The sequence below is a fragment of the Camelus ferus genome, chromosome X (genome assembly GCF_009834535.1).
Source record: "Camelus ferus isolate YT-003-E chromosome X, BCGSAC_Cfer_1.0, whole genome shotgun sequence".
Classification (NCBI taxonomy): domain Eukaryota; kingdom Metazoa; phylum Chordata; class Mammalia; order Artiodactyla; family Camelidae; genus Camelus; species Camelus ferus.
In genome coordinates this window covers 69,809,248-69,836,221 of record NC_045732.1, presented here as the reverse complement: position 1 = coordinate 69,836,221, position 26,974 = coordinate 69,809,248, and the positions used below count along the sequence as shown (strand labels likewise).

General features: G+C 35.7%; 1 protein-coding gene across 1 annotated transcript in view; it reads left to right on the top strand.

The window, feature by feature from the left end:
- Nucleotides 1-10,065: 10,065 nt before the first annotated feature.
- RADX (RPA1 related single stranded DNA binding protein, X-linked) overlaps nucleotides 10,066-26,974 on the top strand; it is a 69,200-nt gene continuing 52,291 nt past the window's right edge. The window contains exons 1-3 of the mRNA XM_014567180.2: nucleotides 10,066-10,797; nucleotides 18,485-18,627; nucleotides 19,654-19,846. Coding sequence (XP_014422666.1) covers nucleotides 10,155-10,797; nucleotides 18,485-18,627; nucleotides 19,654-19,846 — 979 coding nt within the window. The 5' untranslated portion in view covers nucleotides 10,066-10,154. The remainder of the gene's footprint in view (nucleotides 10,798-18,484; nucleotides 18,628-19,653; nucleotides 19,847-26,974) is intronic.

The window sequence follows — 26,974 nt, the reverse complement described above, 5'->3', positions numbered from 1 at the left end:
CACACCATTCGTCTAATTTTCCCATGATACATTTTAATACTTTGAAACATTTTAATGGGTATTTGTCCCTCCAAAGATCTCTCAACATTAATTTTTTATTTTTTATTTTTTTGCTTTTTTTGTTTTTTTTGGGAGGGGTAGGAGGGGAGGTAATTAGGTTTATTTATTTATTTATTATTATCAATTTTTAATGGAGGTACTGGGGATTGAACCCAGGACCTTATGCATGCTAGGCACACACTCCACCACTGAGCTATACCCTCCCTCCCTCAGTGTTATTTTTTACCTTTTGAGGTTGAAACCCAGTTGGATTTTCCAACCATAAAATGTCTGAAAGTCTTGTACTCTCTATTCCCCTTTATTTCTGTTCGTAAACCAGCTAATTTTTTCTTAATTCTTTCTCGAGCTCATCTCTTTCTTGTTCTATTCTTGCCAGTTGTATTAATCAAGGTTCTCCAGAGATACAGAACCAATATAGGAATTGGTTCATGCTATTGCAGAGGCCAAGAAGCCCCTCTGTCTGCCATTGGCAAGCTGCAAAACCAGGAAAGCCAGTGGTGTAATTCCGTCTGAGTCTGAGAGCCTAAGGATCAGGGACTGATGGTGTAATTCTCAGTCTGAGTCTGAAAGCCTGAGAACTAAAGACAGAGGAAAAATGAGTGTTTTGCCCAAGCAGAGTGAGAACTGCCCTTTCTCCATCTTTTTGTTCTATCCAAGCCTTCAACAGATTGATCAATGCCCACCCACATTGGTGAGGGTGATCTTCTTTACTCAGTCTACTGATTCAAACGCTAATCTCTTCTGGACACTCCCTCACAGACACACCCAGAAATAATATTTTATCAACTATCCAGGCATCCCTTAGCCCAATCAAGTTGACACATAAAATTAACCATCACACCAATAAAAGGCAGCAGCTATTGACAAACACTACCATCACTACTACAAACAGTACTAACATTTTCCTTTTTTAGCTTCTTCCCATATATTTCCCCACTAGCATTGCTTTCCAATCTCTTCCCTTACTTACAGGTTCCCTAATTATATACGCTGACTCTATTGCACATTATAGTTTCACCAAGTTTTTGCCACTGAAAAATCCTACCACAAAACCAAGTCACATTTCAGGTTTTTGTTGAGGCAATACCCCACTTTCAGTACCAGTTTCTATATTAATCATAATATGTTAAGCTAGGCTATGGTAACAAACAGTCCTACAATCTCAGTAGCTTAACACAACAAAAGCATGCTTGTGACTCACACAAATCACATTGTGGGCTCAGACAACTCTCCAGAGTATCTTCCATCTATACGGTGACTGAGTAATCAGGCTTCTTCAAATTTGAGCTCTCACATCTCAACACAAGGCCTCCTCAGCTGCTGCAGCTAGGAAAGAGAGGTGACAAGACAGTTGCACATTAGCAATGAAATGTTTTTACCTGGGAACAAAAGACATCATTTCTGTTCACAGTCCCTTGGCCAGAACTAGTTAGGTGGCCCTTACTAATTACAAGAACACGGGGAAATATACCCTTGCGATGCACATAAAATGGAAGACGACCAGATATTTTTGAACTTGAGTAATATACCTCAGATACTATTGGAAGCAGTACAGCTTATAGGTAAAGAGCACACCTGGAGTCGCAAACCCCAAATTCAAGGCCTAACTTTGCTATTTGCTACCTGACAAATGGCTTAAACCCTGAGCCTTGGTTTATACTATAGATAATAATACTTATCTAATTGGATAATTATTTATTTTAAATGATTTTATGCTTGTACAATGCTTCGCACAGTTCCTGCCACACAGGAAGCATTCGGTTAATTGTTCTATATGATGCATGGTACATAAAGACATTGTGATCCACTAAACTCTGATTATGACCAGTAAAATCTGCTGCAGATAATCTCAGGGACATCATAGCAGGACCACCTGTAACATACATTATGACAATTCTCCATCATTTACCTGTCTTTAACAGACTGGGAAAATGTTAACACTTTTGTAGTCCCCACAGTAGATTAGAGTGAAGACCACGGTGATAGCAATGTACTGTCAAGAGAAAAAATCAATATGACAGAGGCTATTTCATTTTGCTAAAATGTCGTAAATATTGTAGAACAGTGGTCATTTGTTATAATCAGGAGCTACTCCAAAATTACAAGCTGAAATAGAAATTTGAAAAGAACGCGCATAGCAAGAGGAAATAAATGACCCTGAAGAGCCTTTCAAAAGAGCTGTTTGTAACATCCTTTTATCTGGTTTCTGCAAATGCTATATTACCATACCTCCTAAGTAATCTTTTCCAACCTCTATCTGTCATCAATGAGGGTTTTTTAATAAAAAAAATTTCATAACTCATTATTAGGATGATGTTTGGCTCTTCTAAGGAAAGAAGTGTATATTACAAATAGAGATTTTTCTGTGAAATGACTCATAAATTAAACATGTTTTTTATGTTCGTGACACTAAATACTCAGGATATATGCAATATATTACTTTTTCTACTTTTATAGTAAGTTTATTATAAGTTTTAAGCTTATAATCAATGATAATGAAAATATTCTTCAGCTGATCTATCCACATTAAATAAAAAGTTTTCAAATTTGTATATATTCTCAATCTGTGATCAAATGTCTTTTCATAACTATAAAATTAGCATGTGTTTACTGAAAACAATGAAATGAAATAATATAATGATCTTATTAAAATACATATATATATAAAATTTCACACACACACAGCCCTTTTCCTTCCTCACCTCCGAACTCCAGATAACCTTCTGTGTGTTATTCCACACTTTACTCATACTCAGTGTGCGTATTTATGTGTGTGTATGTACTTTAAGTTAATTTATCACGAATATGTCTTCAAGTCATTAATACACGTATAACTTATTCTTTCTCTAGTAGCTGAAGAAAATGCTCTATTATGAATATACATTTTGTTCAAGCTTCCACCCATTTGTGGACATACGATTAGTTTCCATTATTTTACCCTTATAGGCAATGCTTCAATAATCATTCTTTGCTAATATACTACATCAATAAAACACATGCATCTCAGTGACAGAGGGGAGGACAGAATAAGAGAATTACATTTCTCTTGATACTGAATTGGAAGTGAAAAATATCTAGAATAACATATACCAAAGCTATTTATAGATAATATCTTGGAAAAGGGCCTAGAAGTGGGGTCAAAGGACAATTAAATCTTATTTTATAGATTTTCCCTGCTATATCCTTATCTAAAACATATACTACCTTTGTAGTCAAAAAAGTAAATGAAATTTAAAATTTGAAAATGTGCAGAAATTATTCCTTCTGCAAATGATTAACAAAAGGATACAGACAGTATGAGCATGGAAGGATGTTAAATATGCTGTGGAGTTTTAAAAATTATTTTCAAATAGTTTATTAAAAATGTACCAATAGTGTATTAGCTTCCTAGGGCTGCATTACAAAACACCACTAACTAGGTGGCTTAAAAAAAGAGAAGATTATTCTCTCATAGTAATGGAGACTAGAAGTCCAAAATCAAGGTCCATGCTCTCTCTCTGAAGGCTTTAGGGGAGGAATTCTTCCTTGTCTTTTCTAGCTTCTGGTGGTTACTGGCAACTCTTGGCATTTTTTGGCTTGTAAATGCATCACTCCAACCTCTGCCTCTGCTTTCCCATGGCCTTCTCCCACTTTGTGTCTGTGTCTTCCTATGACATTCTCCTCTCTGTCTCGCTGTCTCTATCTCTTCTCTTCTTATAAGTACACCGGTCATATTGGATTACAGGGTCTTCTAATCCACATCTAATCTAATCTAATCTCTTTTTATTTAAGTCTACGTTAATTTCTCTCAATGTTTTTGTCGTTTTCTCTGTGGAGGCCTTGCACATCATTTGTTAAATTTAATCCTGGATAGTTAATGACTGGGGAGTACAACTGACATTCAGAGGGTTAAGGCCAGGGATGTTAAACATCCTATGTCTGGCACTATCCAGTACAAATAAAAATCATTCTTCCATAAAATATTAATACCGTCTTCTTTTTTGACAAACACTAGTCTTGAGTACATACAAAGGAGAATTCATGGATCATCTGGTATACACCTTTTCAATTTTACAAGTAGTTGAACAAATTTACACTCTCACCAGTGGTTTATTGCTTGACATCCTTTACAACACTTGGCATTCCTAGGCTTTTTAATATTTGCCAGTCAAGCAGTTATACAATGATTCCTTCTTTAATTGCTTTTGTCCTACTGAAGTTCCTGAGGCAGGATCCCTAGATACTGCTGCTGAAGCTATCCTTACTGCAGATGAAGTGGAGCCCATTTTCTATGAGTCCCAGGATCAGCAGGACATCACTTAAGAGAAGCTATCAGAGATGATAATGATGCCTTAAGTGAAGAGGTTCAGTATTCTAAGATGAAGATGGCAAAGGATAAGATGAATAAAATGAATAAGGAGGAGGCGAAGGAAAAGCAGATTGTTCAAAGGACATCATCAAGAAAATTAATCAAAGAAAATGTTTTAAATCATATATCTGATAAGGGACTTGTATGTAGAATATACAAAATATATAAAGACCTCTTGTGACTCAATAATCAAGAGACAAATAACTCAGTTTAAAAATAGGCAAAGAATCTGAATTGACATTCCTCCAAAGAAGATATAAAAATTATACAAATAAGTACATGAAAAGATGCTAAAAAATCATTTGTCATTACAGAAGTGCAAATCAAAACTACAGTGAGACACCACTTCACACCCACTAAGATAAACTAAGATAAACAAAAACAGACGATAGCAAATGTTGGCAAGGTTGGGGAAAAATGGAAACTCTTGTACATTGCTGGTGGGAATGTAAAATGACACAACACTTTGGAATATAATTTGACAGCTCCTCAGAAAGTTAACAGAATTGCCAAATGAGCCAGCAATTTCAGTCCTGGATATCTATACAAGAGATCTGAAAACATATGTCTACACAAAATCTCATACACTAATATTCATAGCAGCCTTATTCATAGTAGCAAAAATTAAACATAACCTAAATGTCCATCAGCTGATGAGGAACATAATGTGGTATATCCATAAAAAGAAATATTATTCAGCAAGCAAAAAATAAATAAAATATGCTATAACATGGATGAAACTTGAAACCATTATGCTAAATGAAAGTAGCTGGACACAATGTATGTTTCCATTTATATGAAATGTCAAGAATAGGTAAATCCATAGTGACAGAAAGTAGATTACTGGTTGCTGGTGGCTGGGGCAGGGAGCTGGAACTGGGTTTTCTGCTAATATTTATAGAGTTCCTTTATGGCATGATAAAATGTTCTAAAATTAAACTGTGGCAACCATTGTACAACTCTGAGTATACTAAAAGCAATCAAATTCTCCACTTTAGATGGATAAATTGTGTGTTTTGTGAATTATATTTCAATAAAGCTGTTATTTTAATAGTCAACTAACACAAACATCTTTAGATAAATAGCCTATTGAGAACCAACTGTCTGGCCCAGCTCTATTTCATGTAAGGCAATCCAGTACACACACTAGTGTTCGGATTTCTAAAATGTCTTCAAATTTTAGCCACACACTTCAACAAATGGAAATTCTTGAGAGGAGGAATGTAAACTTTGAAGCATGCTACATACATGATATTAGGATGACCACTGAAGATAAGTGGGAATAAATTAATCTGTAGAATCCTGGGAGTTTACAGGCAGTCCTTCTTTCTTTAAAAGTAAGGGTAACAGAGACCTAATAAATGGAAAATGAGCAAATCCATATTCTAGAAGCCAAGTGTCTTACAAATATATAATATTGAGACTGCAAAGAAAACTAACACACTATTTATGAAAAATAGCAGGATTTGAATGAACAGAAAAGAAGAGGGGACAGCAACAACCATTTATTGTGCATCTAATGTGTGCTCAGGATAAGCAAAGGAATGCAGACAAATATGAACATTTGTTTGAGATACCGAGGGGCAAAAGGATTCTAGAACCACTATTATGGTAAGCCTCTGTTAAGAGACTTCTGTTTATGTACATTCAAAAAATGAATCAAAACATATTTGACACCTGACAGAAAGGTAACAAAGGAACATCCTTGACTCCAATGAAGTAGGGGGTATTACAAGCTATGCAGATCCGTCCTTGTATATAGAGGCAATTTAGTTAACAAACTCATCGAAAGCAGATTTAAGTGGGAAAGATGTTGGGAAAAGGGCAGCTTTGAGCTGGAGGGTATAGTGCTCTGGTTGCCAGGCAGCCACCCTCAGGCCTTCTTTTGTTACCGTGGTGATAGTTGGAGAGCTTACCTAATTACTCTTTGAGATAGCAGCGGACTCTCCACATCCTTTTAGCACCAACTAGTCACAGCACTTCTTCTTCCTCCTCTCCCACATCTCTACCCATACCGTCATAATCTTATGAATTTGATGAACTTACAAGTATACCTCCAATGCCCAATGTACACAGCCAGAGAATGATGCTGATTTGCCTATCCAAGGCAAATAAATGAAAGACTAGTTGAATGAATGAGAAGATCAAACAAGGTTATTCAAATCAAAATAACCAAAATAACTAAAACAAGATTATTCAAATAAAAAGTTGATATATTGGCTGGGGATAATCCAGGATCTGTGCAACTTTATGTTGCAGAAAGGACGCTGGCTTGATAAGCAGGAGTCTTGGCTAGTTCTGACGCTGTGTCATCTATCACTGTGTGATCTTGGTCATATGAGGCCCTTTTTCTGGGCCTCAGTTGTATTTAAAGTGTTTTGAATATCTCAGATTACCATTTTATAAAGTAAGTAGTATATTGCCTCCTTTACTATCTTAAGCTCTAGAGGGCACTATAACAAGTTGTCCAGATCTGAGAAGAGGCAAAAAATATCAATAACCTAAATGTTATCTATTATTGGCTTTAAACACCATTTCTCTTACTTATTATATTATAGTGTAATTAATCCTAAAGCAGGTGCTTACAATGCCTTCAGAGAATACTCGTACACTGGTGTGATAACTACTCAGGTAAACACCTTAATTCTTGGGGAGGTGCACCATCAGCAGATTGTCAGTAGAACAACACAGAAGACTTCAAATGTATTCTTATAGTCACTGTACAACTTTATTGTGTGTAGTATTTTTTTGAAAGAGCTGTTTATTTCATAAATTTTCACTCATCTACAATTATAATCAGAACTACTGAAAGAAATTGCTGATAATTTTCAAGCTAAATGAACGCATTTTTTTCTCTAGAAAATTTCAGAATTTCTTATGCTATCACAAGAATTCATATTTTGTAGCTCTTTCCACGACAAGGATTCAGAGCAGTCATCAGGTGGGGAGATTCAGATGTGTGGCCATTTTAATGCTTCCCTATGACTCACCCATTATTGCGTGTAGTATTGTAAAAATAAACATGGGTGCTATTTCTTCCCAATTCCAGTAATTATTCAACTACTGAAAACCATTGCCAATATTCATCTTTTATGAATTAGATGGAAGGACCCAGAATATGATGATGCAATACTATTATGTATAAAGTCCACTGAGTTTATAGTTTAGGGGGTGCTGATGGAACAGATTTGAAAGATTTAAAACCAGTTCTTCTTGCATAAACAATAGACATAGTTATTTAATGACTCTTGCAGGAAATCCAATAAAAATCCATAATTACGTTTATTCATTCAACAATTACTATTAAGCACCAGAATATTGATTTTTGTACTGAAGACGCAGCAGCGAACTTAACAAAGTACCTACACTCAGGGAGCTTACTTAGTTTGTGGTTTAAGTTTGGATTGTTGTTTATTATATTCATTTACAGAGAAGCATATTTATATATAAATTCCCTTTGGTGGAGAGGCAGTGGGAACCACATGTTTCACTTATTTAAAATATTTGTGTACCTTTTTTGTATAGCAATAGTGAAAAAACTATAAGGAAACAATAAAGAATAAATCAATTCCTACTCTCAAAAGGCTTATAGCCTATCTAAATTAGTGGCTCCTAACAATGGGTGACTTTGTCCCCCAGGGGACATCTGTCGATGTCTGCAGATATTTTTGCTTGGTACAGTTAGGAGGGAAAGGGTTGTACTACAGGCATCGAGTGGGGAGAGGCCAGGAATTCTTCTAAATACCATCCAGTGCACAAGACATTCCCACAATAATTAATTTTCTGACACAAAATGTGAAGAGTGCCCAGGTTGAGAAACCCTGAGTTAGAGAGACGGACTACTTACATTAGAAGTTTTGTTTTGCTCGAGTTCCTCATCGACGGGCGGACGGAGCTGACTGAACCGCTGACAAACCCCCAACCCGCCCCACCCCCACCCCCGCACCTCCGCCATCTCCCCACAACAGAGACCCTAAACTTCCACGGTGATGAGGAAGAGATTATCGAGATGGTAGACCTGGATTCTGGACCGCCAGACTCGGCAAAAGATTAAAAAAAATTTGGTTTTAATGACAAAGGATTAGATGATAAATGTTAAATGAGTGATGCAAGGTGATATAGTTAAGAGAAAGATCATTGGAAAATAAACTGATTACGCGAGGTTTCATGAAGGAAATGGGGCTCAAGCTGAAGTGTTAGGTCACACTTCTGCTCGAAAGAGAGCCTATAGGGTCCTGCTACCTCTCTGATTTATCTCCCACCACTCTTCCCTCAACTCCAGCCAACTGGCTTTTTTGTATTTCCTTTAAAATATCAAGCATGCTTCTGTCTCACGAATCTATTCTTGCTGTTCCCTCTGATTTAAGTGTCATTTTCCAAGAAATCCACACACTCACTCCCTCACTTCCTGCGGGTCTCCGCTCTGTTCAATCTCTTAATAGAGAACACTTCCCTAATCATAATCAATATAAAGTAATGACTCCTGCCCCCTCCCCTCCCTTTCCCCTTCTCATATTTTTGGTCTCCAAAGCAAGATTGTACCTGGCCTAGAGCAGACACTCAAGAAATATATGTAGAATTATTGAATTAGCTAAATATTAATAATGGCAGGATTCTTCAGCCCAAGCAGTACACACTGAATAAAGGAGCCTGACTACTGTTATCCCCAATGGCCTAGAACAGTGCCTGCCTCAAAGTAGGGACGTCATAAATAGTGAGTAAAGAATAATGAAATAGACAGCCAGGGGAGATTAGTATAATCAAAGCAAGCCTATAACTATCTTTGAAAAGTATTCTTAGGACAATTACTACATTCTGTGTATACTAGCACATCTGAGTACATAGAAATATTTTATTTTTAATTCTATTTTTATCAGTGTTTTTTCACATTACATCTATTCCGCATACATTGTTCGCAGGTTAGAAATGCAGTTTCTGAAATTCTGTATCATATCCTAGCTGTATGTTAAACCAGGTATTGTATAAAACATAAGTACATTTTAAGGAGTCTAATCTAAAGTCAGCTCTTTACCAAGCCAGTTCTATAATTTTCTGTTTTCATTTGCACTTAATGGCGAATTCACTCACCCTGCACTCATGGAGCCTTTACAATTATGCGAACGCTAATAGCAATAGCAACTAATGTTTACGGAGGACTTTTTGTACTAGGGACTGTCCTGAAGGCTGTGCATGTATTATCCAGTTTTGTTCATACTACAGGAGATCCATATTATCACATTCATGTATATTAAACAATTCTAATTTACTTTCAGTTGCTGGTCCAAAGCCAAAACGCCCGAACTCCTGAGCTATGACTACTTGCACCTCGCTTCCAGTCACTTTGCCTTTTCCACTCCCTCTCTGCACCCTCCTCTCTAGAAGAGCCACGAGGGCTCCTCCCCCTCCTTCTTACCGCTTTGCTTTGGGAACCATGGCGACCAACGCTTTTCCCGCTTCCTTTTCCCTGGCAATCCGGCGGGCACCAAGTTAGAGGACCCACTATGTAACCACTCGTATACTGCCTAGTAACAGTGCCTGGGCGAGGAAAGCGCGCCAAGCGAGGGGGCGGGGCCAGAGAGCAGACGCGCCCTCGCGTAACGGCTTTGTAGCGTCCTGACTGGGCGGAGCCTTACCAGTCGGCACGGGCAGAGTAGCGATCGGCGCACAAGCGCGCGGTTTCTTACTCTCCACCTCAGACAGGGCAAACTAGCTTTTGCGAGCGAAGAGAGTACGCAGGTATCCCGCAATGGCCGGTGAGTTAGGTCAGCCGCAGGCCGGCCCGTCACATGCTGGGCTCGATTGGCCGAACCCTGAGAGAAATCGGGCTGGGGTCCCGGGAGGTGTGATCCGTAAGGTCGGTTCCCCAGGGCGCAGGTCCTGGATCCAAAAGATTCTTGAGCAAATAACGGACTCACCTCGTCAGTGGGTCACCCCCTCGGAGGTGGTGCCTGTCGCGGTTTTGGCCGTCCAGAGGTACCTGTTAGAGGATGAGCCACGCGACGTGGAACCTAAACCTCCGCTTTACTGCTATGATGTGACGATCTCGGACGGGGTGTACCAGGAGAAGTGCTACCTGGACCCCAGCCTGAATTTTCTCGTATATAAAAATATTCTCAAAGTTGGCATAGAAATGAGAATTTCCAGAGTCTCGTGTATTTACAACGAGAGAAGATTAGGCCAGGGGATCCTGTGCATAGATGACGTCCACTGTGGGGAGTCCCTAGACGCTATTTCTTTAGAAACTCCCTTCAGAAATAGTGCGCACCGGGAGATACCGGAGAGGCCTTTAAGGGGCGGGAAGAGTCATTACCTGGCCCTCTGGAATAACGAAGATCCGTATGGAGATATCTGGTTAAACAACAAGTACCCTGAGGAGCACAACTTCAACAGTAAGTAATTGGAGGGGACGACGGAGGGGTTAAAAAGTAGTTTTCAGGACCTTATTTTAATGGAAAAGGAAACGAAGGGGCTTTGGTAGTGTTAATTATAAGCCGGGAGTGGTAGTAGACAAGTTTTGATGAATGACGGCGAGATTGTCGCTTAAAGAAATTTACACAGCTCGTGTCTTGGTTTGATTGTAAAAGTGGCCATTCAGGAAGTGTCTGAATACATCTTAAACTTAATCTGGCGAATGTAGTGATGTTGCGGTCAGTATTCCTCGTGTGTTCGTTATAGGCTTGACTATAGTGGAATTAATCTTAGTTTTATTCCCATTCCAGTCATGGAAGTAGTACTTTCTGTGTTGGTTGGAGAGAGTATAGATTTGAATTCGGCATAAAAGTTGTAACTATTTGTGGTTTTGCCTGTTTTAACCTTCATTCAAAAAAGGATGTTCTGTGATTTATTCCTTAGTAATTTACATTTAATGAAACTCCGTTTTGTATATATTTGAGTGTAGATGTTATGTAAATATCGTTTTTCGAATGTGTAATTTTGTGGGAAGGCTTCGAATTCTCATTTTTGTGTTTCTTATTACGTACCACGGACAATACTGATATGAGAAGTTCGATTCTTCTGTGTCAGAAGTAGGAAGTTAACCCGAAAATGCTAACTCGTTTGTCAGCAACTGCTCTAAAATATATTTTATCTATAAGAGGTGAAAGTAAAGGGAATGATAGTACTATAGGTATGTACGTGTGTGGAATGGGAAATAAATAAAGTGCAAAAAAGAAAATAAAAGTCCTTGAGCGAGAAAGATGATGATTTTCTACATTTACTGCTTTTCAGGTTTTTTTTTTTTTTTAAAGTTTCAGTCATAGTGCTAGATCGTAGGTCATCTTACTATGACGTGTAACAGCAACAAACTTGAAAGTGAAAAGATAACTGGGACGAAAACATGCAATTAAAGCAATATCCAATTATAAGGGAAAGATGTAGAAATGTGTCGCCAAGGATGATTTAAATAACTTAAGCTTTAAAAGCAAGATACTCATTTCAGGGACAAAAAATGGAATGTTTTTTTATCTCAAGCATGGAATAAGGCAGTGGTGCATTACTACTCTAAGTGTTGATCATTTTTTTAGAACTGAATATACAAATGAAAAATTGGTGCTCTAGAAGAATTGAGAGGAATAATAATTTGTAAAAGTATATTTCATTTTTCTGATTATGAAAGTAATATCTATTCATTATGGAAACCATATTTTTATTACAAAAGACAGTATCCATGTGCTAAAAAATTCAAACTATATTTTAAAGTATATTGTATTAAAAGTGTAAGTCCCAAGTATAGTAAAGTGCTGATGACAAAGTCTAGAAGAGGGTATATTGGTATTCTTTCAGATTTGCTGTATGTTTGAAATTTTTAATAATAAAATGTTGAGGTGGAGTAAAAAAACCCCTTTTACTCCTCATATGACTTCAGCTTTCCTCTCAAAACTCCAAACTGTCAGCATTTTGTTGTGTAATTTTGGAGAAAAAATGAATTTTGTTAAATTGCATTGTTTGCCACTTGCACTTCTCTCAAGCATTTTTAAGTACATATATTTATACACTCCATGGTATAGTTGTGCCATGATTTATATAATCATGCCCATGTGAATGGGTAATTTATAATTTTAGGCAGTTGCTGTTTTTTTCTCTTTTAGATACAGTGCTGAACATCATTAGGATATACCCATATTTGTTCACTATGTTCAAATATTTCTGTTGAATGGATGGATAGAAGTGAAATTGCTGGGTTAAAGAGTTATTTGAATTTTTGAATTAAATGGATCTTGACAAAGCAGCTCTTGAAAAGTTTGTACTAATTTACATTCACACCAGCATATATACGAGAGTGCCCGTTTCGTGCTATTATTTTTAAATTATATCTTTAGACTTTTTCTAATTAATTTGTGGTAATATATTACTACTCTAAGTGTTGGCTTTCTTTGCTGATGGGTTTTAAGTTTTTGTCTGTTGTATACTGCAAATTATTTTCTCCCACTCGGTCCCTTTTCGCTTCACTTTGTGGTGCTATTTTGTGCTTTTAAAACTTTTCTATCAGGTATAATGTACACACAGTACAATAGAAAAGTCTTCAAAATACCGAGAGATATAGATATAGATATATCTGTGTAACCGTCCTTTCAGATCAAGTTATAGAGCATTTCAAGCACCCTAAAAGTTTCCCTCTCTTGGTTCAATACTCTACTCCAATAGTATCTCAGAGACAGCTTTTTAAAATGGAAGTTAGATCGTGCCACTCTCGTGCTTAAATCCCTCCGGTGGCTCCCCCATTGCACGTGGAGGAAAATCCAGACCTCCAGGGGCGTCCACGTGGCCCTGGAGCGGTTGGCAAACTCTTTCCGTAAAGAGCCAGAGAGCTAGTAAATCTTTTTGTTTGCCAAGCCTAGGGCTTCTGCCGCAGCTATTCAACTTTTCCTTTGTATATGGAAAGCAGCCACAGAAAACATGTAAATGAATGGGTTTTGTTGTGTTCAAAATAGAACTTTATTTACAAAAACAGGCAGCAGGCCGCATTTGGCGCAAGGGCCGTAGTTTGCGGACCCCTGTCCTGCAGGATCCGCTTCCGCGCATCCCTAACCGCTCTCCTCTAACCGCTCTCCTTCGCCTTTTCTTTTCAGTGATACCAGCCACTTGTTTAGTTGTTAAACCTCCAAGCTCTGTCCTGCCCCAGGTCCTTTGCTCCTGCTTTTTCTTCTTTATGGAAAGTTCCTTCTCATCCTCAGATTTCAGCTCAAATATATAAAAATATTAGAAAAGGAATATTTAAATATGTATTCCCTCCCCATTTCTTATTACCTCACCGTGCAAATTCCTTTCTTAGAATTTGTAACACTCTGAAATTGTTTTTTCTCGTCTCATTAGTTTATAAGATCCACATCCACGAGGGCAAGCACTTTTTTTTTTTCATTGCTGTGGGCCATTTCCCCTATACTCAGAACAGTGCCTGGCACATAGAAAGAATTCAATCAGTGTTTATTGAATAAAGTAATGAATGAAATAAATTATATTGATGCATTTCCTAATATTGAACCACTTTTGTTTCTACTGGGTCATGCTTGTTATTTTTACATCTGTATATTCAAGTGAATTTGGTCTGTAAGTTTTGTTGTTTTTTAGGAGGGTACTATTTCAGTTCAATTTTGATATCAGGTTAATTAATATTAGCCTAGTAAGATGAGTTAGGAAGCTTGCTTACATATTTTTCTGTACTTACAGAAATCACGTGTTCACTGAAGGTTTGGAAGAATTTACCCCCTAAAACTATTTGAACCTGAGGCCTTGGGCCAGGACTGGGAGTTGGGAGTATGATTCCTTTTCAGTTTCTTGAAAAAGTGGTGAAAGTTCTTGAGTCCATTTATGAGAGTTGATATTTCACTAGGAAATCTCATTTCACCTAGATCTCAAAGTTGTGCATAATAGTCTATATTTTTGAATCTCTGTCTTTTACACTTCTAATGTTTGTGTCATCATCCTTTTTCATGATCACCCTTGCTAGAGGTTTGTCTACTTTTTTTGGTATTTACTTTTAGGAAGTCTGTATGGGGGAGAAGTTTTTACTTTATTTCTGCTGTCATCTTTACCTCCTTTTACTTCCTTTGTTCATATATATATATATATATTTTGGTACTGCCTTCTTGAGTGGACTGTTTGGTTCATGTGTTTCCTTGTTAATTTCTTCCAAAAGCTTTAAAAACTCTGAAATATCCCATGGGTACTGCTTTGGCTATATCTCCTAGGTTTTGAAGTGTAGAGATTTCATTGTTACTCATATTTTCTGATTTTGAATTTGAGTTCCTCTTTACCCCCAAGAGTTTAGAAAAAGCTTACTTATTAGATATGAAGTTCCTTATTATACTAAGTTTTTAAATTTTAATTAAAAATTTTAATCTATTTTTTTGCCTATTTCTCTGCCGGGAATATTGGCTTCTCTTTATGGTGGTTTTGTTCATTTCTCCTTATATTTCTAAGTTTTTGATTTAGATGCTTCTATAATGTGTAAAGTTTCATAACTTCTTAATATCTTGCTGATAGATTTTACTCTATCAATATGGAATTTATCTCTTTGTCCCTTTTTGCCTCAAATTGTACTTTGATAGTACTATTTACCACTTCCACTGTCTTTTACTTATGATTTAGGGCAATGATTCTCAAAGGTGAGTGGGCATCCATATCACCTCAAAAGTGTTTCAAAATGCAGATTGCTGGTCCCCATCACCATTTTCTGATTCAGTACATACGTAGTAGGGCCCTAGAATGTGCATTTCTGACGTATTTCACTGGTGGTAATTGATGCTACTGATTTGAAGGCCACACTTTGAGAATCACTGGCCTGGTGCGTGTATCTTTGTTCATCACTTTATTTCCATTTTGTTTTAGATTTGTTTCTATAGCTAAGATTTTGCTTTTTGACCCAAACCAATTCATTGTCTTTTGAGAGATTAATATAATTAAATTAAATTTAATATAATTAATGATGTTTGTACCTCTTCTTGCAATCCTATTTTATGTTTGCTATATGCCATGCTTTTTTTTACTTCTGAAGGATTAAACTTTTTTCTAGTGCTTTAGAAGTTATGTTATTGTATTTTAATTCTCCTTTTTTTTTTCAAAGCTTTTTTTTTTTTTTTCTGTTGGGGAGAGCTAATCAGGCTTATTTATTTATTTATTTATTTATTTATTTATTTATTTATTTATTTATTTATTTAATGGAGGTACTGGGGATTGAACTCAGGACCTCGTGCATGCTAGGCATGCACTCTACCACTGAGCTATAACTCCCCCCCCTTAATGTTTTAACAAAATTTAAACTTACCTTTTTATGTCAATCTCCAGGGTTTTTAAGAATTTATAATCTCCTCCTGAACAAGACAAGACGTTTAGGAATCTACTTGGTCATGATGCAATTTGGCAAACTGCTATATTGGATTTGAAAGTATTTGGTTTAGGATTTTTGCTATCATAAATGTTTCGGATTTATAATTTTCTCTTTTGTACTATTTCTGTCATAACTTTTAAGGATTTATCTAAGTTTATAAAATGTATACGTACAATTTCTATATTTTTACTGAGCTCTAGAACAACTTAATAGTTAAGAGAAAGAGCTATTCTTTGAAAATTGTCAAAATTTTCTTATAAAACCATGTGAACCTGGTGCAATTTTGGGAAGTCTTCATTTGTGAATTTTTCATTTTCTTGCATGGCTATTGACCTATTCCAGTTTTCTTCTTTTTTTTTTTTTATGGCAAAGCTGGAAATTCATATGTTTCTAGATGATTTATCTATTTCACTGATATTTTCACATTTAGTGATATGTAATCATATATAATAATGTTTTAAATGTTTTTCTCTATGTTTATAGTTGATCACATTCCAAACATTATATTTTTGTTTTCTTTCTTCATGATTGCACTTATCAAAGATTTACTTTATTAACTTTTCCAGGGAATTGGATTTACCAGTTATACTGTTTTCTAATTCATTATTTTCAGTTTTTATCATTATTCCTTTCTGTATTCCTTAGATTTATTCTTTTTCAGTGTATGGTCCTGGGACCCCTAGGTGTGTTTCTCCAAGATCTTTTCAGGGGATTCACAACATGAAAACTATTTTTCATAATAATGATACTAAGGCTTTATTTACCTTTTTCACTCTTATTCTCTCAAAAGTATACAGTGAAGTTTTCCAGAGGCTGCATGACATGTGACATTGAAACAGATTGAATGCCAAGGAAAATATGATTTATCCAGCTGTCTTCTATTAAGCTAGGCAATAAAGAGATTTGCAAAAATGTAAAACAATGCCTCTCTTCTCACTACATTTTTGGTTTTGGAAAATACAGTCATCTTTCCAAAAATATACATTTTTATTATATATAACAAGTTTATTAGTGTTATTTAAAAGGAATTAATGAATATTTTTATTTCTTAGTTTTACTTTATAATATGGTAAATATTGATGGATATTACCCACATAAACAAAAGCTTTTTAGGTCTTCAATAATTTATAAGAAATGTAAAGGGGTCCTGAGACCAGAAAGTTTGAGAGTTTCTATTCCATTATTTGCTCAGTTTTTTACTGAGTATCTAGTTGATTTAGTTTCATTCTTTCTTTTGAAAATGAACACACTTATTTCTGTGAATTTACACAGATTCCTCATTGTCTATGTATAACCTGTAATTTCTTTTTTGCATTTGAGAGGTATGTGTATTCTATCAAGTTTGTGAGTTAAAAACCCAATCTGGGAAAATGTTAACTGGGCAGATGTCTGATCACGGCTGACTCTCTGGACTCAGTTATAGTGGAAACAGTGGCTCTTAGAACTCTGGTTTTATAAAACCATGTAGCTCTTGAATTTATTCTGGCCAGTAAAGGAGATGTATGTACCTTCATTAATCAAGAGTGTTCCACATACATTCTAGGTAATTCAGAAGTGATCTACAATTTGTTTGACCATATTAAAAAGGAAATTACTTAATTATGTCAGGTCAAATATTAAGACTTGTGATCCTGGGCTAATAATGTATTGGGATAATCTGGAGGGAAATTTACACGAGATATCCTAATATTGAAAATAGTGGGGGGGTTAATGGTACAGGTATAATTATAAAATATGATTTAAACTCTTATTAAAAAGAAATTAACAAGTATAGTTTCCATGCTAAAGTTGAGCAAGTGATACATTATATAAATAAAAATGGAAGTGGAGGATGCCTCAGCGAAGTAAATATTGGAACACATACAAATTCAAGTTTTAAAAGTTGGGACTGTGGGCTATGAGAGAGTAGAATGTGGAGAGAATTGCAGATGGAACCCTTCTTAACCCAAGGAAGAATAAAATTAGAAATACAAGTTAATCTTTTAAAGATGGTGAATAGCTTTTTAAGCAGTTTTTGAACTTGCCAGCAGGCTTGGAGATTACATTTCAAGATAAATTATATGGTATATGAAAAGGTAATAAGTGCTATTGTAGAAAAATAAAATGAAATGGAGGATAAGTAAGGGGATCCGTTTTCAATAGCATGGTTAGGACTGACATCAATGAGAAAGTGACCTTTGAGCAAAACTTGAAGGAGAAAAGTCACTGGGGTATCGAAGAGGAAGACATTCCAGACTGAGGGAACAGCAAGTGCAAAGGCCCTGATACAGGACCATGTCTGGAATGTTTGAGAAAAATTGAACTTACTCATAGGAATTAAGGTGAGGGCAATACAGAAATATATCATGAACAATTCTATAAATTAAATATATAAATGCTTAATAGTAGGAAAATATTCCATGCCACTGAGTTTTTTCTTAAGGGAGCTGAGTTTCCATCCGAGTCTTCTAGGAAGTAATTACTCAGTTTGACAAGGTACAGGACATTCTAGATAGAACAGTGTGTTAGTTAATATAGGTATTTACCTATGTTCCAGGCACAAAGTAAGTCATATATATATATATAGGCTATTATTATTAGAGATAACATCTATTACTAAGTTTTATATGTGAGAAGCATATAGACTGGCTTAGCTGGCAAGAAGGAGTTGCTTTGGGTATGAACTGGCTGGCATTTTTAACCAATAAAATAGACTTTTGAAATTACCATGACATATTAAGTAGGATCTTTTTTTCTTTTTTGTATTCTAGATACCAGAATAATTTCCCTTTCTCATCTTGAAATGATCTGGTCTAACAGAAGGACTTTTCCTGCACTGCTTGTGAGAATCTTGCATAAATCAAAACTGCGATACTATGGAAAACCCGATAAAAAGATGATTGAGCCTTACCAGGTATAAGTAATAAGATATTATATGTTAATTCAGCAGTCATAAATTATAACTTATATACCTGACTCCTAGTTAGAATAGTTTATGTTTAAATAACATTTTATAAGTTCAATTTAATAATTTTAAAAATAAACACAAATATATATTTCAAGGTATTTTTCTATGTAGTTTCTTATACAAAAAGAAATTCTTTCTGTATTAGTGCCCTTTAGTTCCCTTGATCCAGCTGGTCTCCATCACACCTTTTTCTGTATCTTCAACCTTTTCTTCTTTACTGTGCTTTCTACACCAGCATATGAACATAGTCTAGTCTTGCATTTAAAAAAAAGAAAAAATCTTTGACCTCAGGACTCCCCTATTCCCTCTCTCCTTCTTATTGTCAAATCTGATACTTTTATCTTGACTCTCTATGCCATATAATGCTGATTTTTGTCCCATTTTTTTAACTTAACATTTTATTGTATTTCTACATGTTATCAAGACTTATTTTAGGTGTTTTATTAAGCTTTTATGATAAAAGTTACACATACTTTTAGGGAAGTTGGAAAATGTGGAAATATATATAAAGCTGATAAATAATAACAACCCAAATCTTACCACTCAGAGAGAACCACTGTTAATATTAAAATGTGTTTTATTCCCTTTTTTGTATGTGTATATCATATATCTACACACATATATTTCACATATTTGCACATATCTATTATATCATATGTATATCATATATGCCATATCTGTGCATATGCATATCATATATTGCATATGACCAACTTTGTCACATATCATAGTAAATTGTCTTAAAGATGCAAATTATATTGTATATAAAATTTTGTATAATTTAATATTTTCTTCAGTATTTTCTCATAGCACTAAAAATTCTTCATAACTTTTCATAGTTATGGATTATATCATACTGTATCATGAATTATTCAGTGATTCCCCTATAGTTTTGCTTCCTCATTCTTAAAATTTGAGCACGCTGTAGGTAAAACTAACAAATATGCATGTGCTTTTACTCTTTTTTTCTAGACCTTTTTGGAAGTTGCTGACAGTTCAGGCACGGTGTCAGTGATTATGTGGAATGCCCTGTGTCCTGAATGGTATAAAAGTTTGCGTGTTGGTTTAGTTCTTCTGCTTCAAGATTATTCTGTTAAAAAGAGTTATCCATTCAGGATTCAGCCTCTCCCTGTGGATCCACAGATCAAACTAATTTCTACAATGGGTTAAGTATTCAATGAATTTGTTGGCTATTTGTTGGCTATTTTGTTTGTATAAATTTGCAGAGTACTATGTCAGTCAAAATCCCTTAAAAATTACTGCAGCTGTCAGAACCTGACAAACCTTTAAATTCCTTTATCCATAAAATTTATTTATCCATAAAATTTTTTAAGCAATCACTTAATAAATATATTTGCTTATTATTGCATTTATTAAGAAAAATCATCTGAGATATTTACTGTTGTAAGTGGCAGCCATAGTCAATACTCCTTTACCTCTAAACACTTCAATAATATTTCACTCTATATTTCCTAAGAACCAGAACTTTCTATTACATGATCACAGTACAGTTATCAAAATCAGGAAATTTAAAATTGATACAATATTGTTATCTAACCTATAGTCAATATTCAAATGTTGCCAATTGCTGTAATCTTGAAAGGGCTTGTCCTAATTAGCGCCTAATTAGTATTGACTTCTTGGCATCACCCTAAATATTTTCGGAGCATTAGAATTAACATATTAAGTGATTGCTTTCAGATGTGGACATGATTTTTTTTGCATTTCCATTTTTCAAAATTGTAGGGCACATCACTCAACAATTTTAAGTATTGTTTTGGTTTGTCATAGTTTTGTACTGGACCTGTATTTCTAGGTATTCTAAAGTCCCTAGGTGATCCATTAAGCTTAATTACATAAAGAATGTTCAGATACTGTAGCCTTTGTTCATTATTTCCTTAAGTATATGCTTATTTAGGAAAATCTCATATGATTTTTTATTAAAATCTTAAGCATTTGGTAAATGTCAATTATATCTTGCTGGATGAACAAGTAGTTACTTACATAGTTTGGTATGATTAGTCCATTATCTCATTAGTCTTTATTATAGAAAGGTGAGAAATTAAACTGATATTGGTGCTGGAACTTAATTAAGAAAATGTAGTAAAAGTTAACAAGATGAAGCTGATTTAAAACATGTATTATTATGTCTACCAATTTATAAATTCTTTCCCACAACCAAGTATATCCAGGTGACAAAATTGCTTTAGTAAAAATTGAGACATTCTTTGTCAATAACACATAAGATAAATGACTTTGTTGATGTCACATAATAAATCACTGGCAGAGGAAAAGAAAGAAAAATACCATATGATATCGCTTATATGTGGAGTCTAAATAAAAGGACACAAATGAACTTATGTATAAAACAGAAACAGGCTCACAGACATAGAGAACAAACCTATGGTTACCAGGGGCTAGCGGAGGTGGGAAAGGGAAAAAAAAGTCACCTGCATAGTGAAAATTGAAGCCTAGTTTTCCTGATACCTAACCTATTGTTCTTTTTACTAAATACACTGTTTTCTGGTATAGCGAGAGTTAATATAAATCACAGTTTTTACATGGCTGTGGACAAATCTAGAAATGTGTCTGTACTAATAGCTGCTTCTAAACCTTAAAAACATATGGAAAGTAGGACAATCGACAGCATGTGGTCAGTAGATAAACAGCCATTAAAACATAATGGTGAAACTGAATTGAGCTCTATGTTACCTCTGCTACATAGAATTACAGGGCCAGATTGTCATAATGGAAACTTTTTAAGATATGAGAGGCTATTTACACTTTCAAGTGAATAATTGCAAATGCAGAAATCATTTTAAAAATGGAAGCCTTGATGAGAAAATATTCAAAATGTACCTTTTAGTCTATAGAGCAATTTTACATATCCATGTTAACATCAGTCTCCATTTTATTTCATACCTTTTCGATAAGTAATAGGATTTTTCCCCCCTTTATCAGGGGTCAGAAAGCTATTTTTATTAAAAGCCAGATAGTAAATATTATAGGATGTGTAGGTAATAGAGTCTCCGTCACAGCCACTCAGCTTTACAGAGTGAAAGCAGCCAGAGATAAAATGTAAACAAATAGGCATGACTGCATTACAGTAAAACTTTATTTGCGAAAAACAGGCAGCCATTTGCAGGCCATGGTCTGTCGAGCCTGCGTGTGTAAGTAGATCTCAATCCTGGTTGTACATTAGGATCACTTGGGGAGCTTTAAAGACCCATGAGCACCTCACCCTCAGAGATTCTGAATTAATTACTCTGAGGAGGAGACCAAGACATTGTGTGTCTTTAAAACTCCTCAGGTGACTCTAATGTACAGCCAGGGTTGAAAACTACTGATTAATGATCTTTAAAAATCCCAAAACTGAGTAGTGATCTTTTGAAGGGGAAAAAGACAGTTCTGTAAATCCTGCTAGGCATAAGACATACAAAGATAAGTAATACAGAGTTCTACTCTTTTTAAATATATTTTCATTGAAGTATAGTCAGTTTACAATGTTGTGTCAATTTCTGGTGTACAGCACAATACTTCAGTCATATAGGAACATACATATATTCGTTTTCATATTCTTTTTCACCATAAGTAACTATAAGATATTGAATATAGTTCCCTGTGCTATACAGTATAAACTTGTTGTTTATCTATTTTATGTACATTAGTTAGTATCTGCAAATCTAGAACTCCCAATTTATCCCTTCCCATCCCCTTAGAGTTCTCTTAAAATCAGTCTAACGGGGTAACAGATATGTAGGATGAACAAACTACAGTAAAATGAAAGACTGTTGACAATAAACAGTAAGAAAAAATGATGAACAGAAGGGGACAGAAAATGAACAGAAATGTGGTTGAGCAAAGAAAGAATGGAGACTAAGAGAATGGGTTGGATGGGAGAAAGTGTGTAAGTAAGAGTTAGGAGTAGTAACAGGGGAGTTTAAATGTTATGAGAGGGTAAACAAGGAAGAGTATGTAGACGGGGCCGGGGTTGTTCAGTAAGAAAATAATTTGATACTATCACTGCCTTGTAGGTATTGATGTTGGAAGGCAAACCAATGAAGTAATTTACCTTGGTTTATTTTTTCATATTTACACATGTAGTTCCAAGTTATAGAAACTAAAATGTAATTTTTTAAAAGACCAAATAAACAGAAGCCTATAAAGATGACAATTCTACTGTAAAACAAAGAACATTATTTGCTGATAATGTATGGCTTTGTATATAGCCATTTTCTATATCATTTCTGTCCTTTTACAAAATAGTATTCAGTTGGCATATCCCAAAAATAAACCTTTTAAAGTGTTGAGATTTTCAGACTGTAGTGAATAATACATACTGAGATAAGGATCAAGTGTTTTTGGTTTGGGGGGGAAGGAGGTTTTTAATTAGTTCAAAATCCTAGCATTTTAGAGCTAGAAGGGACGTTGAATATAATAACTATGGCAATGAAAGTGCTTTGTAAAATGCAGACAATTTTCTAGGTGCAAGGTAATATGATACAAACTTTCCTCACTCATATATAAAGCTCATAAAGGTAAAATGGATTTTCTGGTCACCTGGATGATAATAGGCAGGATGAGAAGTCAAATTACCTTCATCCTGTTTTAATCTTTGTTTACTACATAGCAAATTCTTAGAAAAATATTACTTACTGGCATTAAAGGAAATGGAAAGCCCAGATTGTTCTATAATGTAAAGAAATTGAATCAGAGGTTTAAAATCTTCTCACAAAGAAAATCCCAGGTACACATCATTTTACAGGCAAGTTCTACCAACGTTCAAGGAATATATCATTCCAAAACTATTCCAGAGATTCTCTGAATAAGAGGGCATACTCTCTCTAACTCATTCTTTGGTACCAATATAACCTCGATAATCAAAACCAAAAAAGAATAGTATGAAAGAGGAAAATTAAAGGCTAACTTCAGCCTTGAACATAGGTACAGATATTCAAAATAGAGTATTAGCAAACTGAATTCAGTTATACGTAAAAAATGATCACACACTGTGACTAAGTTGCATTGTTCTCCAGCAATGCAAAGTTGGTCTTACATATGAAAATCTCTAAGTGTCACTTACCACATTAACAGACGTTAAAGATAATTGTCCTCCTAATAGAGGCACAAAAGGTGCTTACTAAAATTTTACACCCATTCATACATTTAAAAAGGAAAATAGCAAGAGAAGGAAACTTCCATAACTGATGAAGGATATTTACAAAATCAAAACAAAACAACAAGCACAGCTCTTAATAGGGAAAATTTAGAAATATTCCTTTTTAAAATGGGGGACATGCATGCCTCCCACTATTTCTATTTAATGTTGTACTGGCTGTCCTAGCCAGTGTGAGAAGACAAAATGCATTAAAAGCGTAAGAATTTTGTAATTGAAATATAGTTGACATACGATATTATGTTAGTTTCAGTGATTTGTGATTTGACATTTGCATAAATCATCACCATGATAAGTCTAGTAACCATCTGTCCCCATACAGAGTTATTAAAATATTGACCATATTCCTTATGGTATATAAGCCATCCCCTTGGCTTATTTATTTTGTAACTGGAGGTTTGTACCTCTTAACCCCCATCACCTATTTTGCTCCCAACCCCCCAGCAACTAGTGTTTTTGTTCTCTGTATCTCTGTTTCATTTCGTTTGATTGTTTTGTGTTTTATATTCCACATGTAAGTGAGATCATATGGTATTTGTCTTTCTCTGTCTGATTTATTTCACTTAATATAATGCCCTCTAGATCCATCCATGTTGTTACAAATAGCAAAATTTCATTTTTTTATGTCCGAGTTATATTCCATTATAAATATACACCACATCTCCTTATCTATTCATCTATTAACAGATACTTAGGTTGCTTCCATATCTTGGCTATTGTAAATAATGCTGCAATGAACATTCGTGTGCATGTATCTTTTCAAATTAGTGTTTTTGTTTTCTTCAGGTAAATACGTAGAAGTCAAATTGCTGGATATATCATATGACAGTTCTATTTTTGATTTTCTGAGAGTCCTCCATACTGTTTTGCATAATGGTTGCACAAATTTACATTCTTACCAATATTGCACAAGGGTTCCCTTTCCTCCACATCCTTGTCAACACTTGTTATTTGTTGTCTTTTTGGTGACAGCCATTCTGAAAGGCGTGAGGTGGTATCTCATTGTGGTTTTGGTTGGCATTTCCCTAATGATTAGTGATGTTGAGCATCTTTTCATGTGCCTCTTGGTCATCTGTATGTCTTCTTTGGGAAACTATCTATTCAGTTCCTCTGCCCATTTTTAAATTTAGTTGTTTGCTTTTTAATATTTGTATGAGTTCTTTGTATACTTTGGATATTAACCCCTTATCAGATATATATCATTTGTGAATATCTTCAACCATTCAGTAGGCTGTGTTTTCATTTTGTTAATAGTTTCTTTTGCTGTGTGAAAGCTTTTAACTTTTTTGTTGTAGTCCCATTTGTTTATTTTTTGTTTCCCTTGCCTGAGGAGACAGATCCAAAAATATATTGCTAAGACTGATGTCAAAGAGTGTATTGCCTATGTTTTCTTCTAGAAGTTTTTCAGTTTCAGGCCTTACATTTAAGTGTTCAATCCATTTTGAGTTTATTTTTGTATATGGTGTGAGAAAGTAGTCCAATGTGATTCTTTTGCATATAGCTGTCCGTTTTCCCAACACCATTTACTGAAGAGGCTGTTTTTCCCTATTGTATTTTCTTGCCTCCTTTGTCATGGATTAATTGACCATGTAAGCATGAGTCACCAGGGCTATATGCTCTCAGGCTGCCCCCTGTGTGAGCAGTGTGGGCCCTCCTGTTGTGACTGACTACTGTGAGTGTGTGGTAGGCAGTGCTGGCCCCCGGCCTGGTTAGCTGCCAGTGCTGTCTTGTGTGGAGGCTGCTGGCTGCTGGTGAGTGGGACCGGGGCCCAGGGCAGCTAGCTGAAGGGCCCAGGTAGTCCTAGACTGGTGCTGGCCACTGGTAGGTGGGGCTGGCCCCTGGGGCAGGTGGGTAGGGGGGCTTTGGGAGAGGGGAAGCACAGCTGATGCCAGCCTACTGGTGGGTGGGGCTAGGTCACCACAGGGCTGGCTGCTTGGTCTGGGAGGTTCCCAGGACTGGTGCCAACCAGCTGGTGAGTAAGCCCCTGAAGCTAATAGACTAGCGGGAGGACTCCAGATTGGCACCAGTGTCCTTGTGTTAGAAGGAGCTCACCAGAATGGCTGCCGCCAGTGCCTATGTCCCCATGGGGAGTCCCAGTTGCCTCCTGCTTCTCTAGGAGGTTCTCCAAGATTAGAAAGTAGGCCCGAGCCAGTTTCCTCTAAAACTACTGCCTCTATAAAGAAAGAAAGAAAGAAACAAACAAACAAATAAATAAATAAAACTACTGCCTCTGTGCTGGAACTAGGGGTATGTGAGATTTTGCATGCGCCCTTTAAGAGTGGACTATGTTTTCTAAAGCCCTCTGGCTCTTCTGAACATAAGCCCTGCTGATTTTCAAAACCAGATTTTCTGGGGGGGTCTCATTTTCCCAGTACAAGACCTCTGGACTGAGATGCCCAATGTGGGACTCAGACCCCTCACTCTTTGGGGAGGACCTCTGTGGTTATGATAGCCCTCCTGTTTGTGGGTCACCTACCTGGGGTTGTGGGTGCTGACTATACCACATCTCCGCCCCTCCTACTTGTCTCATTGTGGTTCCTTCTTTATGTCTTTATTTGTGGAAAATCTTTTCTGCTAGTCTTCATGTGTTTCTCTTAGTTGCTCTGTAAGTAGTTGTAATTTTAGTGTGTCTGTGGGAGGAGGTTAGTTCAAGATCTTCCTACTCTGCCATGTTATCCACCCACCAAAGGATTTTAAAGAAAAACACAAAACTGTCACTACTCACAAATTAGATCTTCTATAAAGAAAATCCAGAATAACACACAGTATTAAAGATAATAAGACACTGGGCAAAGCTAGCTATAAGATCAATATATAAAAAATTGATTTCATAAACAATAACAGAGTTAGAAATTATAATTTTTAGAACTTTAATTACCTTGTTAAAAATAATTATAAGGTATCTAGAAATAAATTTAACAGATGATATGTAAGACCTGTTTGGAGAGGATTATAATAATTTTTGAAAGACATTGAAGAATCCCTAAATAAATGGAGAAATATCCCATGTTCCCAGGTAGGAGATTGGTCTCAATTTCATAAGTATGTCAGCTCCCCCCAAAATGATCTGTAGATTCAGTGCTGTTCATCAGATTTATTTTCCTGGAACCAACAGAT